This window comes from Heptranchias perlo, chromosome 11 (genome assembly GCF_035084215.1).
Source record: "Heptranchias perlo isolate sHepPer1 chromosome 11, sHepPer1.hap1, whole genome shotgun sequence".
Taxonomy (NCBI): domain Eukaryota; kingdom Metazoa; phylum Chordata; class Chondrichthyes; order Hexanchiformes; family Hexanchidae; genus Heptranchias; species Heptranchias perlo.
Window position 1 is genome coordinate 45,671,320 of NC_090335.1, and position 15,035 is coordinate 45,686,354.

Sequence of the window (15,035 nt, forward strand, 5' to 3'; positions counted from 1 at the left end):
AATATATATATCAAGAAAAGCAGTGGTCCTAGTACCGACCCCTTGGGAACACCACTGTGTTCAGACACAATTTGCCTTTAACAAATGCTTGCAGGCTGTCCCTTATTAACCCATGCTTCTCCAAGTGAGAATTAATTTCATCTTTGACAATGGTCTTTAGTAGTTTTCCCACCACTGACGTTAGACTGATTGGCCTGTAGTTACCCGGTTTATCCCTCTCCCCTTTTTTGATGTTTGATACCGCTCCCCAGGTCTTGGTCCTCTCCCTCGCATTATGTGCTGCCTTGTCCTGCCGAAAGAGAGGGTGAGAGTAAGGAAGTTGCTGTTGAAAAGGTAAGTGGAAATACGTAAGGCTTGTGCATATAATGCATGTGGTGAGAGGTGGAGAAGAAACAAGATGGAATGAGGACGGGGAGGTGATGAATGTAAAGCCCCCAGTGTGTGGAATGTGAAGTGAGGAAGGAACGCTGGGTGGAGTTGATGGTTATGTAAGTGCTAGGATGTGAGAAGAGAATGCTGTTAGTGTGTGGTGTGAAGAGAGCAAAGGAAGAGGTGAGTGTGTTTGGAATAAGAAGCGTTACATTGTGCCCTTGTGATTATATGCTGAAGGATGTGATGGAGGGAAGGGACTTGTTCAGATTGGAGGGGGAGGAGGTGAAAGGAGTGTTGTCAGGTGTTATTGAGAGAGCGGAAGAGGTTGAAGAGTGGTATTCACCCACGCTGCTCTTGTGAGGTCATTAAACCTCTTCCTACACTGAGGCTAGACCTTGTCAGCCACCTCTGTCCAGCTTTGCTGGATAGTGGCCCTGGGGGTGCTCCTACAGGTGCCAGGGAACTGTACCTCCCTCCTTGCCCTAATCTCCTCCACGTGGACCTCCAGGGAGGCATCAGAAAACCAGGCGGCAGCGCTTCAAATCATTAGTCCCAGCAGAATTGTGTGCACAGTCTTCAGGGAATGTCTTCAGGGAATGCGACCTCACTTTAAGAGGTGCATTCCCGCTTTAAATAGGCCCACTGGAAATTGTGCGCATAAAGTAGGCAGGCTGCCTGTTTCCTGATGCAGTGGGATGGACAGCCCATTAATCATACTGAAATGAGGTCCGGGAGTTAAAATTGCCCAGGCCTCACACTGGTGACTGCAGGGTAGCCTCTTGCTCACCCCGCCTTCCCCAGTTTGCCGGATTCATGCCTCAAGTTAAAATTAACGTGAAGTTATTGCAAATGAGGACTACTTTAACAGCTCTGTGTGAACAGAAGAACAGATCGAGTGAAGTGCAAACTGTACCAAGTATTTACTCAATCCCAGTAACGATGTTGTTCCTTTTTCTTTCTGTGTAGGTAGTTTAGATAAAAACGAAAAGCAAAAAGACTTTGTGGCGGAATTTGTTTTGCTGTTTTCTGTATTTGATGAAAGTGAGAGCTGGTATTACGAGGATAAGAAAAAGACTCCAATCAAAATGTATTCCATCAACGGCTTTACAAATGGCACTTTACCAGGTATGCACTACAAGGACATTATTCCAGGACTGTCAGAGATGCAGTTGCAGCAGATCTCATGTACTTGGCATAAATGTAGAGGCTTAGCTGAAATGGTGCTGCTCCAGTACTTTTTTATATTATTCGTTCATGGGATGTGGGGGTCGCTGGTGAGGCCAGCATTTATTGCCCATCCCTAATTGCCCTTGAGAAGGTGGTGATGAGCTGACTTCTCGAACCGCTGCAGTCCGTGTGGTGAAGGTTCTCCCACAGTGCTGTTAGGAAGGGAGTTCCAGGATTTTGACCCAGTGACGATGAAGGAACGGCGATATATTTCCAAGTCGGGATGGTGTGTGACTTGGAGGGGAATGTGCAGGTGTTGTTGTTCCCATGTGCCTGCTGCTCTTGATCTTCTAGGTGGTAGAGGTCGTGGGTTTGGGAGGTGCAGTCGAAGAAGCCTTGGCAAGTTGTTGCAGTGCATCCTGTGGATGGTACACACTGCAGCCACGGTGCGCCGGTGGTGAAGGGAGTGAATGTTTAGGGTGGTGGATGGGGTGCCAATCAAGCGGGCTGCTTTGTCCTGGATGGTGTCGAGCTTCTTGATTGTTGTTGAAGCTGCTCTCATCCAGGCAAGTGGAGAGTATTCCATCACACTCCTGACTTGTGCCTTGTAGATGGTGGAAAGGCTTTGGGGAGTCAGGATGTGAGTCACTCGCCACAGAATACCCAGCCTCTGACCTGCTCTTGTAGCCACAGTATTTATGTGGCTGGTCCAGTTAAGTTTCTGGTCAATGGTGACCCCCAGGATGTTGATGGTGGGCGATTCGGCAATGGTAATGCCGTTGAATGTTAGACTCTCTCTTGTTGGAGATGGTCATTGTCTGGCGCGAATGTTACTTGCCACTTATTAGTCCAAGCCTGGATGTTGCCCAGGTCTTGCTGCATGCGGGCACGGACTGCTTCGTTATCTAATTTAATAGCAGGCTGGCGGCCTGCCTACATCTTTCTAATGTTACAGAAGGTGAACTTTGACATGAAGTAGACCACCATTGTGTAGATCGCTGATCCATCTAGCTTTGGACTATAATGAGTCCAGGAACAGAAGGTTGGTTTTATTTTGTCCCTGGCAAACAGAACCATAGTGTTTCACCAGATGTCTTTCTGAATAAGTACACCAAGATAGAATTTCTGTGGGGATTCTCCCAATCTCTGTCCATAACATAAGCAGAAGATTAGCGGAAACCTCTAAGAAAAAAAAACAGAAGAACCACAATGGAAATGAAAATCAGGCAGTTTCTAAAATGGGCAGGCAATCACCCAAGTGGTGAAGATAAAAATTGCCTCCAATGTGCTAGCTTTTCAAAATAAAAGTTTATTTTTGATGGTTCTGCATCTCCACTTGCAATGGCAGCCTTACATATATTAATATACATCACCAGCCTGAGCAAGCTGGCTAAGCAGCCAGGGACTGTTTATAAGTTGTGTATTATCTGCTTCACAAAGACAACAGAAACTTTTTTCCCAGAAAGCAATCATACAATTGATACAATCCATTGCAAATCCCTATAATTAATAAATAAATAAATAAAATGTCTCCAATTTCTTGGCACACTCCCAGTGTCGTGGAGGTGGACAAAAATTAGAGCTAACGCAGAAATTCAGGGTCTCCACTCAGAAGAAGAGCCATTGTCACTTTTCCATGAGGTGGCAGTTGGCACTTCCATCTGCTGGTGGCAGTGCTTTCCCCTGCTGGAATTCCCATGGACACTGCCTCCTTTCTGCTCAGCGATCTGGACACTAGGAAGCAACCTTCTCTCTTCCACACCCCCCCCCCCCACCTTCCCCTCTAAGTCATTGTATGGGTAGACGTGGGGCCTAATGGAACCTCCAGGCCGGGGTTTTGAAATCAGCTGTTTCTGTGGAAGTTGTGCCAATCTCCCGCCCATGTTACAATGGGAGATCAAGACAACCCCTAGTGAAATTCAAGGCTTCATTTTTCATTACCCAGGCTGTTGGTCGCAACTAGATAGGCAAAGCCGCACTCCTAGATGCGAAGAACCATGTTGGCCATGTGTGCCCCTGCTAAGAAAACCAGCAACATTCCCAACTGACAGATCAACTGTTTTTGCTCCGAGATTTCTCTTAGTAGCACTGACATGCATTTGTGCCTCTGCTGCAAGTGTGAGGAAAGCTCCCTGTCAGCACTTGACAGGCACAGGTTTGAGATCAGCAATTCCCTTGATTCACTATGAGCAATGCCTCAGGAGATTGACTGGTATGTATTTCAAAAAGAAATTGTTTATCTATGAGAGGGCCCAGTGTTGGGATAAACATTCATTTGCAGCAACAATCAGTATAAACCTTTGGCTAAAGAATGCCAGGTGTTTAAGTCCAGAACTAAGAGATACCACAAAAGAAACCAAATATTATGAGATAGACTATCCCATCCCTATGAATCTTCATTATTTTTTGAAAAAATTAGTACTAGAAAAATAATTTTAACCTTTAAAGAATTGGCCAGTATTATGGTATTTTGGTGCTGTTGGCTGTAGTAGGCACCTAGGGCACAATTTTAATATGCCTGTGGGAAGAGTCCGGTGAGGGTGATTTGCGGGCGTCAAACCTGGAAGAGAAGTAGGCGGGTTGCGATTGCAACCCTAATGGGGCCAATTAAAGCCTCTTCCGGGTCTCGTGGCCAGCGGCCAGCCTGATTGACAGGCTGGCTGCCGACAGGAGTTGCACATCCGGTGGGGCGGGGTGGGGAGAAAGACAGAGAGAGAGAGAGACTGCATCGGCCGTTGGGAAAGAGATAATCTGATTATGGATTGTTTCCAAAGCACCTGGACCTGGCTCTCTTCCTCATGCATTATTTTCCTCGTACCATTAGTATCCTGGCACAAGAAACTTGCATGAAATTGTTCTGATACAAAACTAGTGTCCAGGCTACACTTGTTCTTCTGTTGGGATTTTGTACTTTATTGCTGGGAGTTGATTCTTGGTCAGCGACAAGAATGAAAGAACTTGAGTTTAAAGAACCCTGCAACATTTAGGATTTCATAAAGACTTCACCATAGTCATATAATGTGGTTAATGGGCAGTTTATTAACTTTTCATAAAATATGACAGATTTGTGTAGATATTGCAATGTGTGTTTTTTCCAGAAGTACTAGTCCAAGTCAAAAAATCTCCTGGTTAACATATATGCTGTAATCTGTCAGTCTTGTAATATTTCCATTCCCCATATCCCCAGTGCATTAATTTGATGCTATGTCTTCAATCATTGGGAGAGAGATTGGTGGCGGGGGGGAGATAAAGATCGGAGTGGGGGGGAGATAATGGACATCGGGGTGGGGGAGTGCAGGTGACAGCGTTTGTTAGGTAAGTTTATTTTTTTACAATGGAAAATGTTATTTTCTTTCATTTATTTAGTTTATTTTTCACTGATCCGGCCCTTCCCGCCTGTTTTCACCAGGCGAGAATCGGAAGCCATGGGAAAGCCGCCCAGGTAACGTTAAAATCTTTTTAACTGTCCAATATGCAAAAAATAAACTACATTTGAGGTACACTTGCTCCTTTAATTATCAGCCGGCGGGACTTCTGGGTTCGGGAATGGCATGTGCACCCAGATGACCCTGGGTTATGCGTGTTCTTCAGCATGTTGGAGCCAGGATGCCTGCCCGCTCCAGAAGATCCCGATTTTCTTTGCCGTCCGGCCCCTGACGCACCTGGACTTCAGTTTTAAAATTGAGCCCGTAATCTCTATATTGTTTCTGTTGCAGAGCTTGGTGCCTGTGCTAATACTGACATTAGCTGGCATTTGATTGGAATGAGCTTGGGTCCAGAAATATTCTCTGTTCATTTTAATGGTCAAGTCCTATTACAAAATAATCACAGGGTATCATCCATCGGCCTGACTCCAGGCTCATCTGTCACAGCTCAGATGTCTCCCATTCAAGTTGGAAAATGGCTGCTCTCTTCTCAAGTACAACATCATCGCCTGGGTAAGGACAATGAGATATTCAATGTTTTGCACTGTCTCTTTTATTGAAAACAATACAATTTGTGGGAGGAGTGATTTTATGTTCATTGTAAGGGGGTATGTCACTGCTGGGGAATAGTACATTTTCAAATTTTTGCACTGCTAATTTAAGTGCACGATAGGTAAGCAACGGCTTGAGAGGGAGGCAGTAAGTGCTTTAAGGAACTTCGTATGTAGTTCCCAGGTTAATATGCATGAACATGGCAATAAGACTTTTCTCAATGGGTCCACACAGCTCCTTTCTACTGTTCACACCACCCAGTATCCTCCTCTCAGTACTCCCACACCCAGCAACCTCCTGCCCCAATGCTCCTATACCCCATCACCACTATCCCAGGACCCCCACTTCCCAAGACACCCTCCCACCACTTCCACACCCGAGCACCTCCCTCACTAATTTCACACTCCCAACGTACTTCTCCCAGACTCCAGAATCATCTGTTTGACCTCTAAGCTACCTGAGGATTTGCTAAGAGCAATCAGCCTCTAATTGGCCTGAGCAAGGCTTGCAATTTTTTTTATATGATGCTGATAAGGCCGCATTTATTGCCCATCCCTGCTTGCCCTGAAAAGATGATGGTGGGCCTTCTTCTTGAGTCTTGCAGTCCTTGGGCCTTACAGTCTCTGTGGTAATGGCGTTAGGTAGCGAATTCTAGGATTTTGACCCAACGATGATGAAGGAACAGCGATATATGTCCAAGTCAGGGTACTGTGGGACTTGGAAGGGAACTTGGAAGTGATGGTGTTCTCATAACATTGCTGATCTTCTTCTCAGGCCGAGGTCACGAAGGTGGGAGGTGCTGTTGAAGAAAGCTGGGCAAGTTGCCGCAGTGCAGCCAATAGATAGTACATGCTTCAGCCTACGCTCTACTCGCTTAATCACAATGTTGATATGGCTGGTCCAGTTAAGCTTCTGGTAAATGGGACCCCCAGGATATTTATGATGGGGGACTTGGTGATGGTGGTGCCATTGAATATCAGGGAGAGGTTGATTGGCCTTTTTCTTTTGAAGATGGTGATTATGTGATGCTTAGGTGGTTACCTGCCACTTGTTAGTTCAAGCCTGGATGTTGTCTAGGTCCTGCCATAGGCTTGCATGGGCTGCTCTATTATTGAAGGAATTGTACCTGGAGCTGAACACTGTGCAATCATCAGTGAAAAGCCCCTGACTTTATGATAGAGGGAAGGTTATTGATGACGCAGCTCAAGATGGTTGGGCTAAGGAAGCTGCCCTGAGGAACTCCTGCAGCGATGTCCTGGGGCTGCGATGATTGGCTTCTGGCAACCACCACCATATTCTTGTGCATCAGGTACGGCTCCAACCATTGCCAAGTTTTTCCATTCACTGCCATTGACCTCAGTTTTATTAGGGCCCCTTGGTGCTATACTTGGTCAAATGCTACCTTGATGTCAAGAGTGGCTACTCTCACCTGTGCTATTCAGCTGCTTAAAAACTTGCCCATATACTGTACCCGCCTTTCATTGAGCTCTTCCAGCTCTGTTTCCTAGGTAGGTGGCTCTATTCACCACAGTGCTCACAAACCTGAGGACTGGGAAGATTGGGCCTCTCACCCACACTGCCTTTGGCCTTTGGCCTTTCCCCTCTCCCCATTGCTGCTTCTCTTTCCAACCCCAACTATTGCTGCCTCCCTGCTTTTGCTTCATCCTCTGCTGCTTCTGTGACACATCTAGGCCTCTTTCAGGCCTTTAGGCTGTCACTGGCTGCTAGCTGTTATCTATTCATTTTAAAGCATGAAATGTGCTTTTACAGAATTTGCCAATTGCATATCAAACCACACGGCCCATTTCCCAATACTTCCCCATGCTTCCTAGCTACCTGCAACCGAGAATATCATCCCCACCATCTTGCTATGTATCCTAGACTTTTTTTTAAAGAGATCAAATTAACTACATAGTTAAATGAACATGCAATAATAATCACGATTTTTAGTTTCCACACCAAAATGGGTATAATCATAGAATTCAAACCCGAAAATACCACCAAGACTCCCATAATACCGTGTAATAAAAATGCAATTCGACTAATTCGATCACCGTCATTCAATTGCCCTGACAATGTTTTGTACATTAAATGGGATAAAACAGCATATTGTCTGACTCAACTTTAAGGGAGATCTGTTGCCGTGTATTTATGTATGTACATGTGTATATATTTAATTTAACATGGGAATAAACTGCTAAGAGGGACAAAGTGCCTCCTGGATATTTGGTAATCTGAAAAGATAATGCATGATCTTAACCTGGGATTGGGTACCTTTCCCAGTGACCTTCCTTCCTCCCATTCAGTTGAGATGGTGAGAAGATTAAACAAGCTTCAGTCTTTCTTGTGACAGCTACACCAATGCCACTTTATGCTCAGCCAACAAGTGGTGTACCTGATGCAGTGCAAGATCACTGCTGTCTGTCTTTCCTCTTATGAGGCAAAGTGATCTCCAGTATAACCATTTAAATTAGCCTGTTAACAATACAACAATTGCATGAATAATCTTATTTTCTTGTAATCTGACATGAACAGCTGAAATGTATGGATACCTTGACATAGAAAAATGCAACTCTGAGGAGGCTCCGTCGAGATATAGTTCAAGCAGACGGGCAATCAAAATGCGCCAATACTTTATTGCAGCTGAAGAAATTTTGTGGGATTATGCTTCTGATATTCCCAGCTACATTGACAGGTAGCCTTATTTAGTCTCAAAATGAATCCAATGGAAGACTGGTTTCTAGCTATTATTCTTATTGTTTAAGAAAATGAGTTAATGTTGAAGTTTTTCTAATATTTTGCACATTTTTGTATGTGTATTTTTGTGTGCATATATATTTTATGTACATATACGAGTGTAGCAAGGAAGAATGGAACAAGACTGCTAAAGTATCATTGTTGTCACTTATAGCCTTTCAGTCTGAATCCACTATAGAAAGGAGGGATAAAAGTGCCCTCTCACTAATGGGAATTAGGGCCATAATTTATCCCAACAGCATTCTAAGGCCATATTCCTGTAGGCTTCAATTTTTTCCTTTTTGTTAGCTGATGCCTTTTCTGTACACTTTCCTATACAAACACGCAAGTGAAGACACACCTAGAGGAGTATGTAAGCAAATCAACTTTTACGTGCAGCACCGTTTTTGTGAAAAATTGTAGGTGAACCTTTTTTGTTTGGAAACGCACAAAATAACAGCATAAATCACATTGAAACACATTAAGTCACTTGTGAACAATGTCACTGTGTTGGAAACGATTGGCAACTCTTCATGTTTTTCTTCTCAAACAGAAAAAAAACAGGTTGTGCTAAGATCTGGCTGTGCTGAGATAGGGTTGTGCTGAAGTTTATGTACAGAATTACCAAGAAAATATAGCAAGAACATGCTGTATATAGAAAAAAAATCAGTTCTAATATCGATTAGGAGATAATACAAGAGGAATGATATTGAAGTTTGCTGAAGATATCAAGTTAGGGGCTTGCCAAACTGTGAGGAAGACTGCAGGACACATACAATTATCAAAGTGGGCAGATAGATGGCACATGCAGTACATGTACATAGATCCTTAAAGATGGGACAGGCCATAAAATGACAAATGGAATTTTGGGTTTTACACATGGGGCATTGAGTAGACAAGTAAGGAAGCAATGTTGAAATTGTACATACTAATGAATCTCCCATGGCATTGTACACAGGAAGTTGTTCAAAAAAGGGTGTACGGATAGACCCAGCAACTACAGGCCAGTCAGTTTAACCTCGAAGGTAGGGAAGCTTTTAGAAACAATAATCCGGGACAAAATTAATAGTCACTTGGACAATTGTGGATTAATAAGGGAAAGCCAGCACAGATTTGTTAAAGGCAAATCGTGTTGGACTAACTTGGTTGAGTTTTTTGATGAGGTAACAGAAAGGGTTGGTGAGGGCAATGTGGTTGATGTGGTGTGTAAGGACTTCCAAAAGGCGTTTGATAAAGTGCCACATAATAGGCTTATCAATGAAATTGAAGTCCACTGAATAAAAGGAGCAGTGGCAACATGGATATGAAATTGGCTAAGTAATAGGAAACAGAGGGTAGTGGTGAATAGCTGTTTTTCAGACTGGAGGAAGGTTTGCAGTGGTGTTCCCCAGGGGTCGGTACTGGGACCACTGCTTTTCTTGATATATATTAATGACTTGGACTTGGGTGTACAGGGCACAATTTCCAAATTTGCAGATGACACTAAACTTGGAAGTGTAGTAAACAGTGAGGAGGACAGTGATAGGCTTCAAGAGGTCATGGTCAGGCTGGTGGAATGGGCGGACACATGGCAGATGAAATTTAACGCCGAGAAGTGTGAGGTGATACATTTCGGTAGGAAGAATGAGGAGAGGCAATATAAACTAGACACACAACTCTAAAGGGGGTACAGGAACCCAGAGAGACCTTGGGGTATATGTACACAGGTCGTTGAAGGTGGCAGGGCAGATTGAGAAAGCGGTTAAGAAAGCATAAGGGATCCTGGGCTTTATAAATAGAGGCATAGGGGGTGATTTTAAACCCCAAGGACGGGTGGGTTGGGGGCGGGTGGGAGCTGAAAATAGTTGTTTTTTTGGGTCGCAACTGCAACCTGTCTTTATTTCCGGGTTTGATATCGGCGCAACAGTACAGGCTTCCCACTGGGAATGCAAAGTCCGAAGATTTTGCGGTTGCAACCCAAAAAAATAACTATTTTCAACTCCCACCCACCCCCAACCCACCCGTTCTTGGGGTTTAAAATCACCCCCCGTAGAGTACAAAAGCGAGGAAGTTATGATGAACCTTTATAAAACATTGGTTCGGCCACAATTGGAGTATTGTGTCTAGTTCTGGGCACCACACGTTAAGAAGGATGTGAAGGCCTTAGAGAGGGTGCAGAAAAGATTTACTAGAATGGTTCCAGGAATGAGGGATTTCAGTTACGTGGATAGACTGGAGAATCTGGGGTTGTTCTCCTTAGAGCAGAGAAGGGTGCAAGGAGATTTGATAGAAGTGTTCAAAATCATGAAGGGTCTAGACAAAGTAAGTAAAGAAAAACTGTTCCCATTGGCGGAAGGGTCGAGAACCAGAGGACACAGGTTTAAGGTGATTGGCAAAAGAACCAAAGGCGACATGAGGGAAAACTTGATTATGCAACGAATGGTTAGGATCTGGAATGCACTGCCTGAAAGGGTGGTGGAAGCAAGGTCAATTGTGGTTTTCAAGAAGGAATTAGATGGGTACCTGAAGGAGAAAAATTTGCAGGGCTACGGGAAAAGAGCAGGGGAGTGGGACTAGCTGGATTGCTCTTGCAGAGAGCCAGCGCAGCGCTCAATGGGTCGAATGGCCTCCTTCTGTCCCGTAACCATTTTATGATTCTATGATTCAAGGCACTTTTCAGATCAAGCAGGGTTAGAAGACATGGAGATAATTGAAAGAAGTGTGGGGGGAGTGGAGTCAGATGGGAGGAGGTGAGGGAAAAGGTGGAGATGGAGAAGGTGGGGAGACTGGGAATGGGGTATGGGAGAGGGGAGGAAGAGAGGGGCGAGAGGGAAGGGGGCAGAGGGATAGGGGACGGAGAGGAGAATGGAAAGAGGGGGAGGATAATGAAGAGGAAAGGACAGGGGAAAGGAAGAGAGAAAGAGACAGGGGAAAGGAACAGAGGAGAGGGGAGAAGTGAGGAGAGGGAGAGAGAGGTAGAGGAATGGGAAAGGAGAGGGGAAGGAGAGAGGAGAGGGCGGGGGAAGTAGGAGAAAGGGAGGCGAAGAGAAGGAAGAAGGAAAGGCAGGGGAGAGGAGAGGGGAAAGAAGTAAAGGAGTTGGGGAGTAGGGGGAGACGAGGTAGGAGAGGTGGGACTCAGAGAGGGGAGGAGCAGAGGGGGAGTTTGCCTCTGGGATCTGAGTGCAAATTTTGCCTTGGGGGACCCAGGAAATTAATATTGCTTCAGCAGTGGGGTGGGGGTGGGGGGTGGGGAGGAGGTTGGAATGGGGGTGCCCAGCTGTTACTTTTTACCTCGGCAGGGCTGTGGGAACAGCATAACATTTTTGCCTTGGGAGGGCGGGCGATGGCCAATTTCTGGCTCCAGTGGAGTTACCCGTTGCTGGATTCTGTCTCAGTTGTGGTGAGGCCATAGGCGAATTATTCCTCAAAAGCAGGGTGGTTTCAGCAGATGCTTTCTGGCTGCATGGATATGTTTGGTGAGCGATTTCAACCTCAGAGCAGGGGGGTTTGTTGGTGGGTGGTTTCTGCCTCTTCAGGCAGAGTCTCAGTAAGGGGGAATCTGTGCCACATCTGCCGATGTTTGCTTTCAGTTTGACTGGTCAGTTATTTAATTGTACTAGAAGATGGCAGTGTGAACCCCTCAGCAAAATAATAATCTCTATCAGTGTAAGAACTGACATCCCAGATAGAAGGGTGTAAGATCACGTGACTGAGTAGAAATGAATATTAATAGAAGCTTGCCACACATCTTAACATAGCTTAAAATGTGCAGCTTCAACTGAACATAGAAAAAGTAACTGGAGAGATCAATTAAATAATCGACCAATCAAACATTATTATCTAAAACTCTTTCCCAACTATGTATTATTTTTATCTTTAAATTATTCAATTCTCCTTTTATTGCCCTTAGCGATTTTAAATCCAAATATTTGGATCAAGGACCAAACCGCATTGGCAAAGTATATAAAAAGGCAATTTATGTAGAATACACAGATGAAACTTTCACTGAGCGTAAAATACCAGGAGAACAAGACGAACCAGTCTCTATTCTACAAGACGGCATTGGGGCTCCTGTTATAAGAGCTGAAGTCAGTGATATAATCAAGGTACTCAATTTAAATAGAAGTACTCATGTTTAATTAACTATTGCCTTGGATATTAATAGAGACATTATAATCTCCCTACTCAATATGCTTCCGACATTCATTAAGTGTGTGTGCGCAACCACCTTTACCAAGATGGCGTCCTGCGCACGTCACACCCGGAAGTGTGCACAGGCATCTTGGACGCCATTTTCGGTGCTTAGGAGTACGCATAGCGCCTACAAAACAGGTGCTACGCGGCCCAATTTAGCCCCCATAGTCTCCAGTTAAATTTACGACTCCATTTTGGATATTTCTGATTTTCTTCCATTTTTGAACCCTTGCTATTAACATCAACCATGAGGTGGAAATGAAGAGCCCTGATGTCCACATGGGTACCATTTTTGACACCTTGCATTCAGGGAACCCTGTCACCTTGTGAAAGTTCCCAACTACAGCAATAAGATCTTTAACAATCACTTATACTGCAAAAGGACAGGCAGGGCCCTGGTTTTAATATTTAATTTTAAGATCAACACCTCCAACAGTGCAGCACTCAGTAAAGAAAGAAAGAAAAAAAGTTGCATTTATATCGCGCCTTTACTGTACCGCAGTGTCGGCCTAGATTATGGGGTTGGATTTCCGCAGGGGTTCTCCCGATCATCCCCCGTAAAAAAAACTAAGCCAGGCTGATATCATATTAGCCATCCAGGATAAGGCTGCATCAGGTACATAGTTTTGAATTCATATTTTAAAGTTTGAGAGGTGGCACTGGCAGGGGGGGTCGGTAACCAGAGGACACAGATTTAGGATCTTTGGCAAAGAGGGAAGATGAGAAGTTCTATTATGCAGCGAGTTGTAATGATCTGGAATGCACTACCTGAAAGAGTAGTGGAAGCAGATTCAATAATAACTTTCAAAAAGGAATTGGATATAGCTTGAAAAGGAAAGATTTGCAGGGCTATCGGGAAAGAGCAGGGGAATGGGACTAATTGGATAGCTCTTTCAAAGACACAATTGGCCGAATGGCTTCCTTCAGTGCTGTAGGATTCTATGAGGTGGGGGCAGACATGACTATTAATACAAAGATTTCATCTCATCACAGCTGATAGCACAGTGCATACCTCTGGTTACAAGCATACCAAGGTATCTTGGAAGACGCTATAATAGTTAACAATTTATTTTAATTATTGGCCCTTTTTCCTGTTTGCAGATATTTTTTAAGAATATGGCTAGTCGACCCTATAGCATCTACCCTCATGGTATAACAGTCAATAAGATGAATGAAGGTACTAACTACCCTGGGAACTCCACAGGTAAAACGATCTTATTTAAATTCTTTATGACATAATTATTTGATATATAAGTTGATATATATTGTCACACTATGGTATATTGTGCTACAGCCACATTCTGGGAACAGTGTTGTTTGAGGCATGTCTACTGAAGGACCTTTACAGTTTTATTTTTAGTATAAAATTTGGAGAAAATCAGTAAAAACAGTTTTTATTTTGAACATCGTTAAAACTCAAATCAACAAGCAAGGGACTTAAAAAAAATGCAGTCAAGCTAAATAACAACTCACAATTATTTTCACATTTCACAAACACCATTTTGATGGGGTTCACTGTCAGATTCTCACCTAATCCCTTGATAGTTTTTTAAAATTAAAAGTAAAATTGAAAGGCTCTGTTTGGTGTCAAACTTGGCTCAGTGGTAGCACTCTCGCCTTTATGTCAGAAAGTCATTGGTTGAAGTCCCATTCCAGAGACTTGACCACATAATCTAGGCTGACACTTCAATGTAGTACTGAAGGAGGTGCTGTCTTTCAGATGAAACATTAAATCAAGGCCCTGTCTGCCCTCTCAGGTGGATACATGGCACTTTTCGAAGAAGAGCAGGCCAACATTTATCCCTTAAACAACACCACCAAAACAGATGATCTGGTCATTTATCTCACTGTGGGATGTCGCAAATTGGCTGCTGCAATTCCCACATTATAACAGTGACTACAATTCAAAAGTACTTCATTGGTTTTGAAGCGCTTTGGAACATCTTGAGTCTTGAAAGGTGCTTCCATTCTTTATGTTTATTGTTATAGCTTCTGGCACCTACCTGCCACTATGTTAGTGAGATATTAAAAATTGTTGGGAGATTATACACAGGGGCATAGTTGGAATCATGCGTTTAGTAATCAACACCTTAGTGTGTGACCAGCCTTTCATTGATGGCCTCAGTCTTCAGGGGACTATCGGTGTGGTAACTGTCAGTGCACTGCTGTCCTTGCTCTATACCTAACTCAGAATGAAAGACCTGACATTTGCTGTAGTATAAAGAATATAGTCATCACAGCAGTATCTACAGTTGATCCAGGTCCTCTTAAAGGAAAGCAAAGTTGCACAGCCTCCATTTCTGTTCATGCCAAAAACCGGGTCTCCAGATGCACATTAGTGACCTCAGCATGGTACATACAACACGTAACTTGGGTGCTGACATCACTGATGCAATTTGCATGCATCTCAAGACCTGATTTTTGGTAAGACAACATAGGAAATTTTGTTTTTTTCCCTCAAATTCAAGAAATTGTTTTTTTTTACAGATTCACTCTTCCCCCCTCCCCCCAAAAGAAATTGAGAAATTTATTTTATCCATGTTGGGGTTAAAAGTAGGGTTACATAGTGTTATAGGTGAGCCATGTCATACTTAAGATATGGCTCACTTC

The 15,035-nt window shown here is 43.8% G+C and overlaps 1 protein-coding gene across 1 annotated transcript in view; it reads left to right on the forward strand.

Moving 5' to 3' along the window:
• Positions 1–15,035, forward strand: part of f5 (coagulation factor V) — an 80,325-nt gene that overhangs the window by 22,359 nt on the left and 42,931 nt on the right. The window contains exons 5-9 of the mRNA XM_067992911.1: positions 1,339–1,497; positions 5,256–5,477; positions 8,052–8,211; positions 12,142–12,337; positions 13,527–13,629. Coding sequence (XP_067849012.1) covers positions 1,339–1,497; positions 5,256–5,477; positions 8,052–8,211; positions 12,142–12,337; positions 13,527–13,629 — 840 coding nt within the window. The remainder of the gene's footprint in view (positions 1–1,338; positions 1,498–5,255; positions 5,478–8,051; positions 8,212–12,141; positions 12,338–13,526; positions 13,630–15,035) is intronic.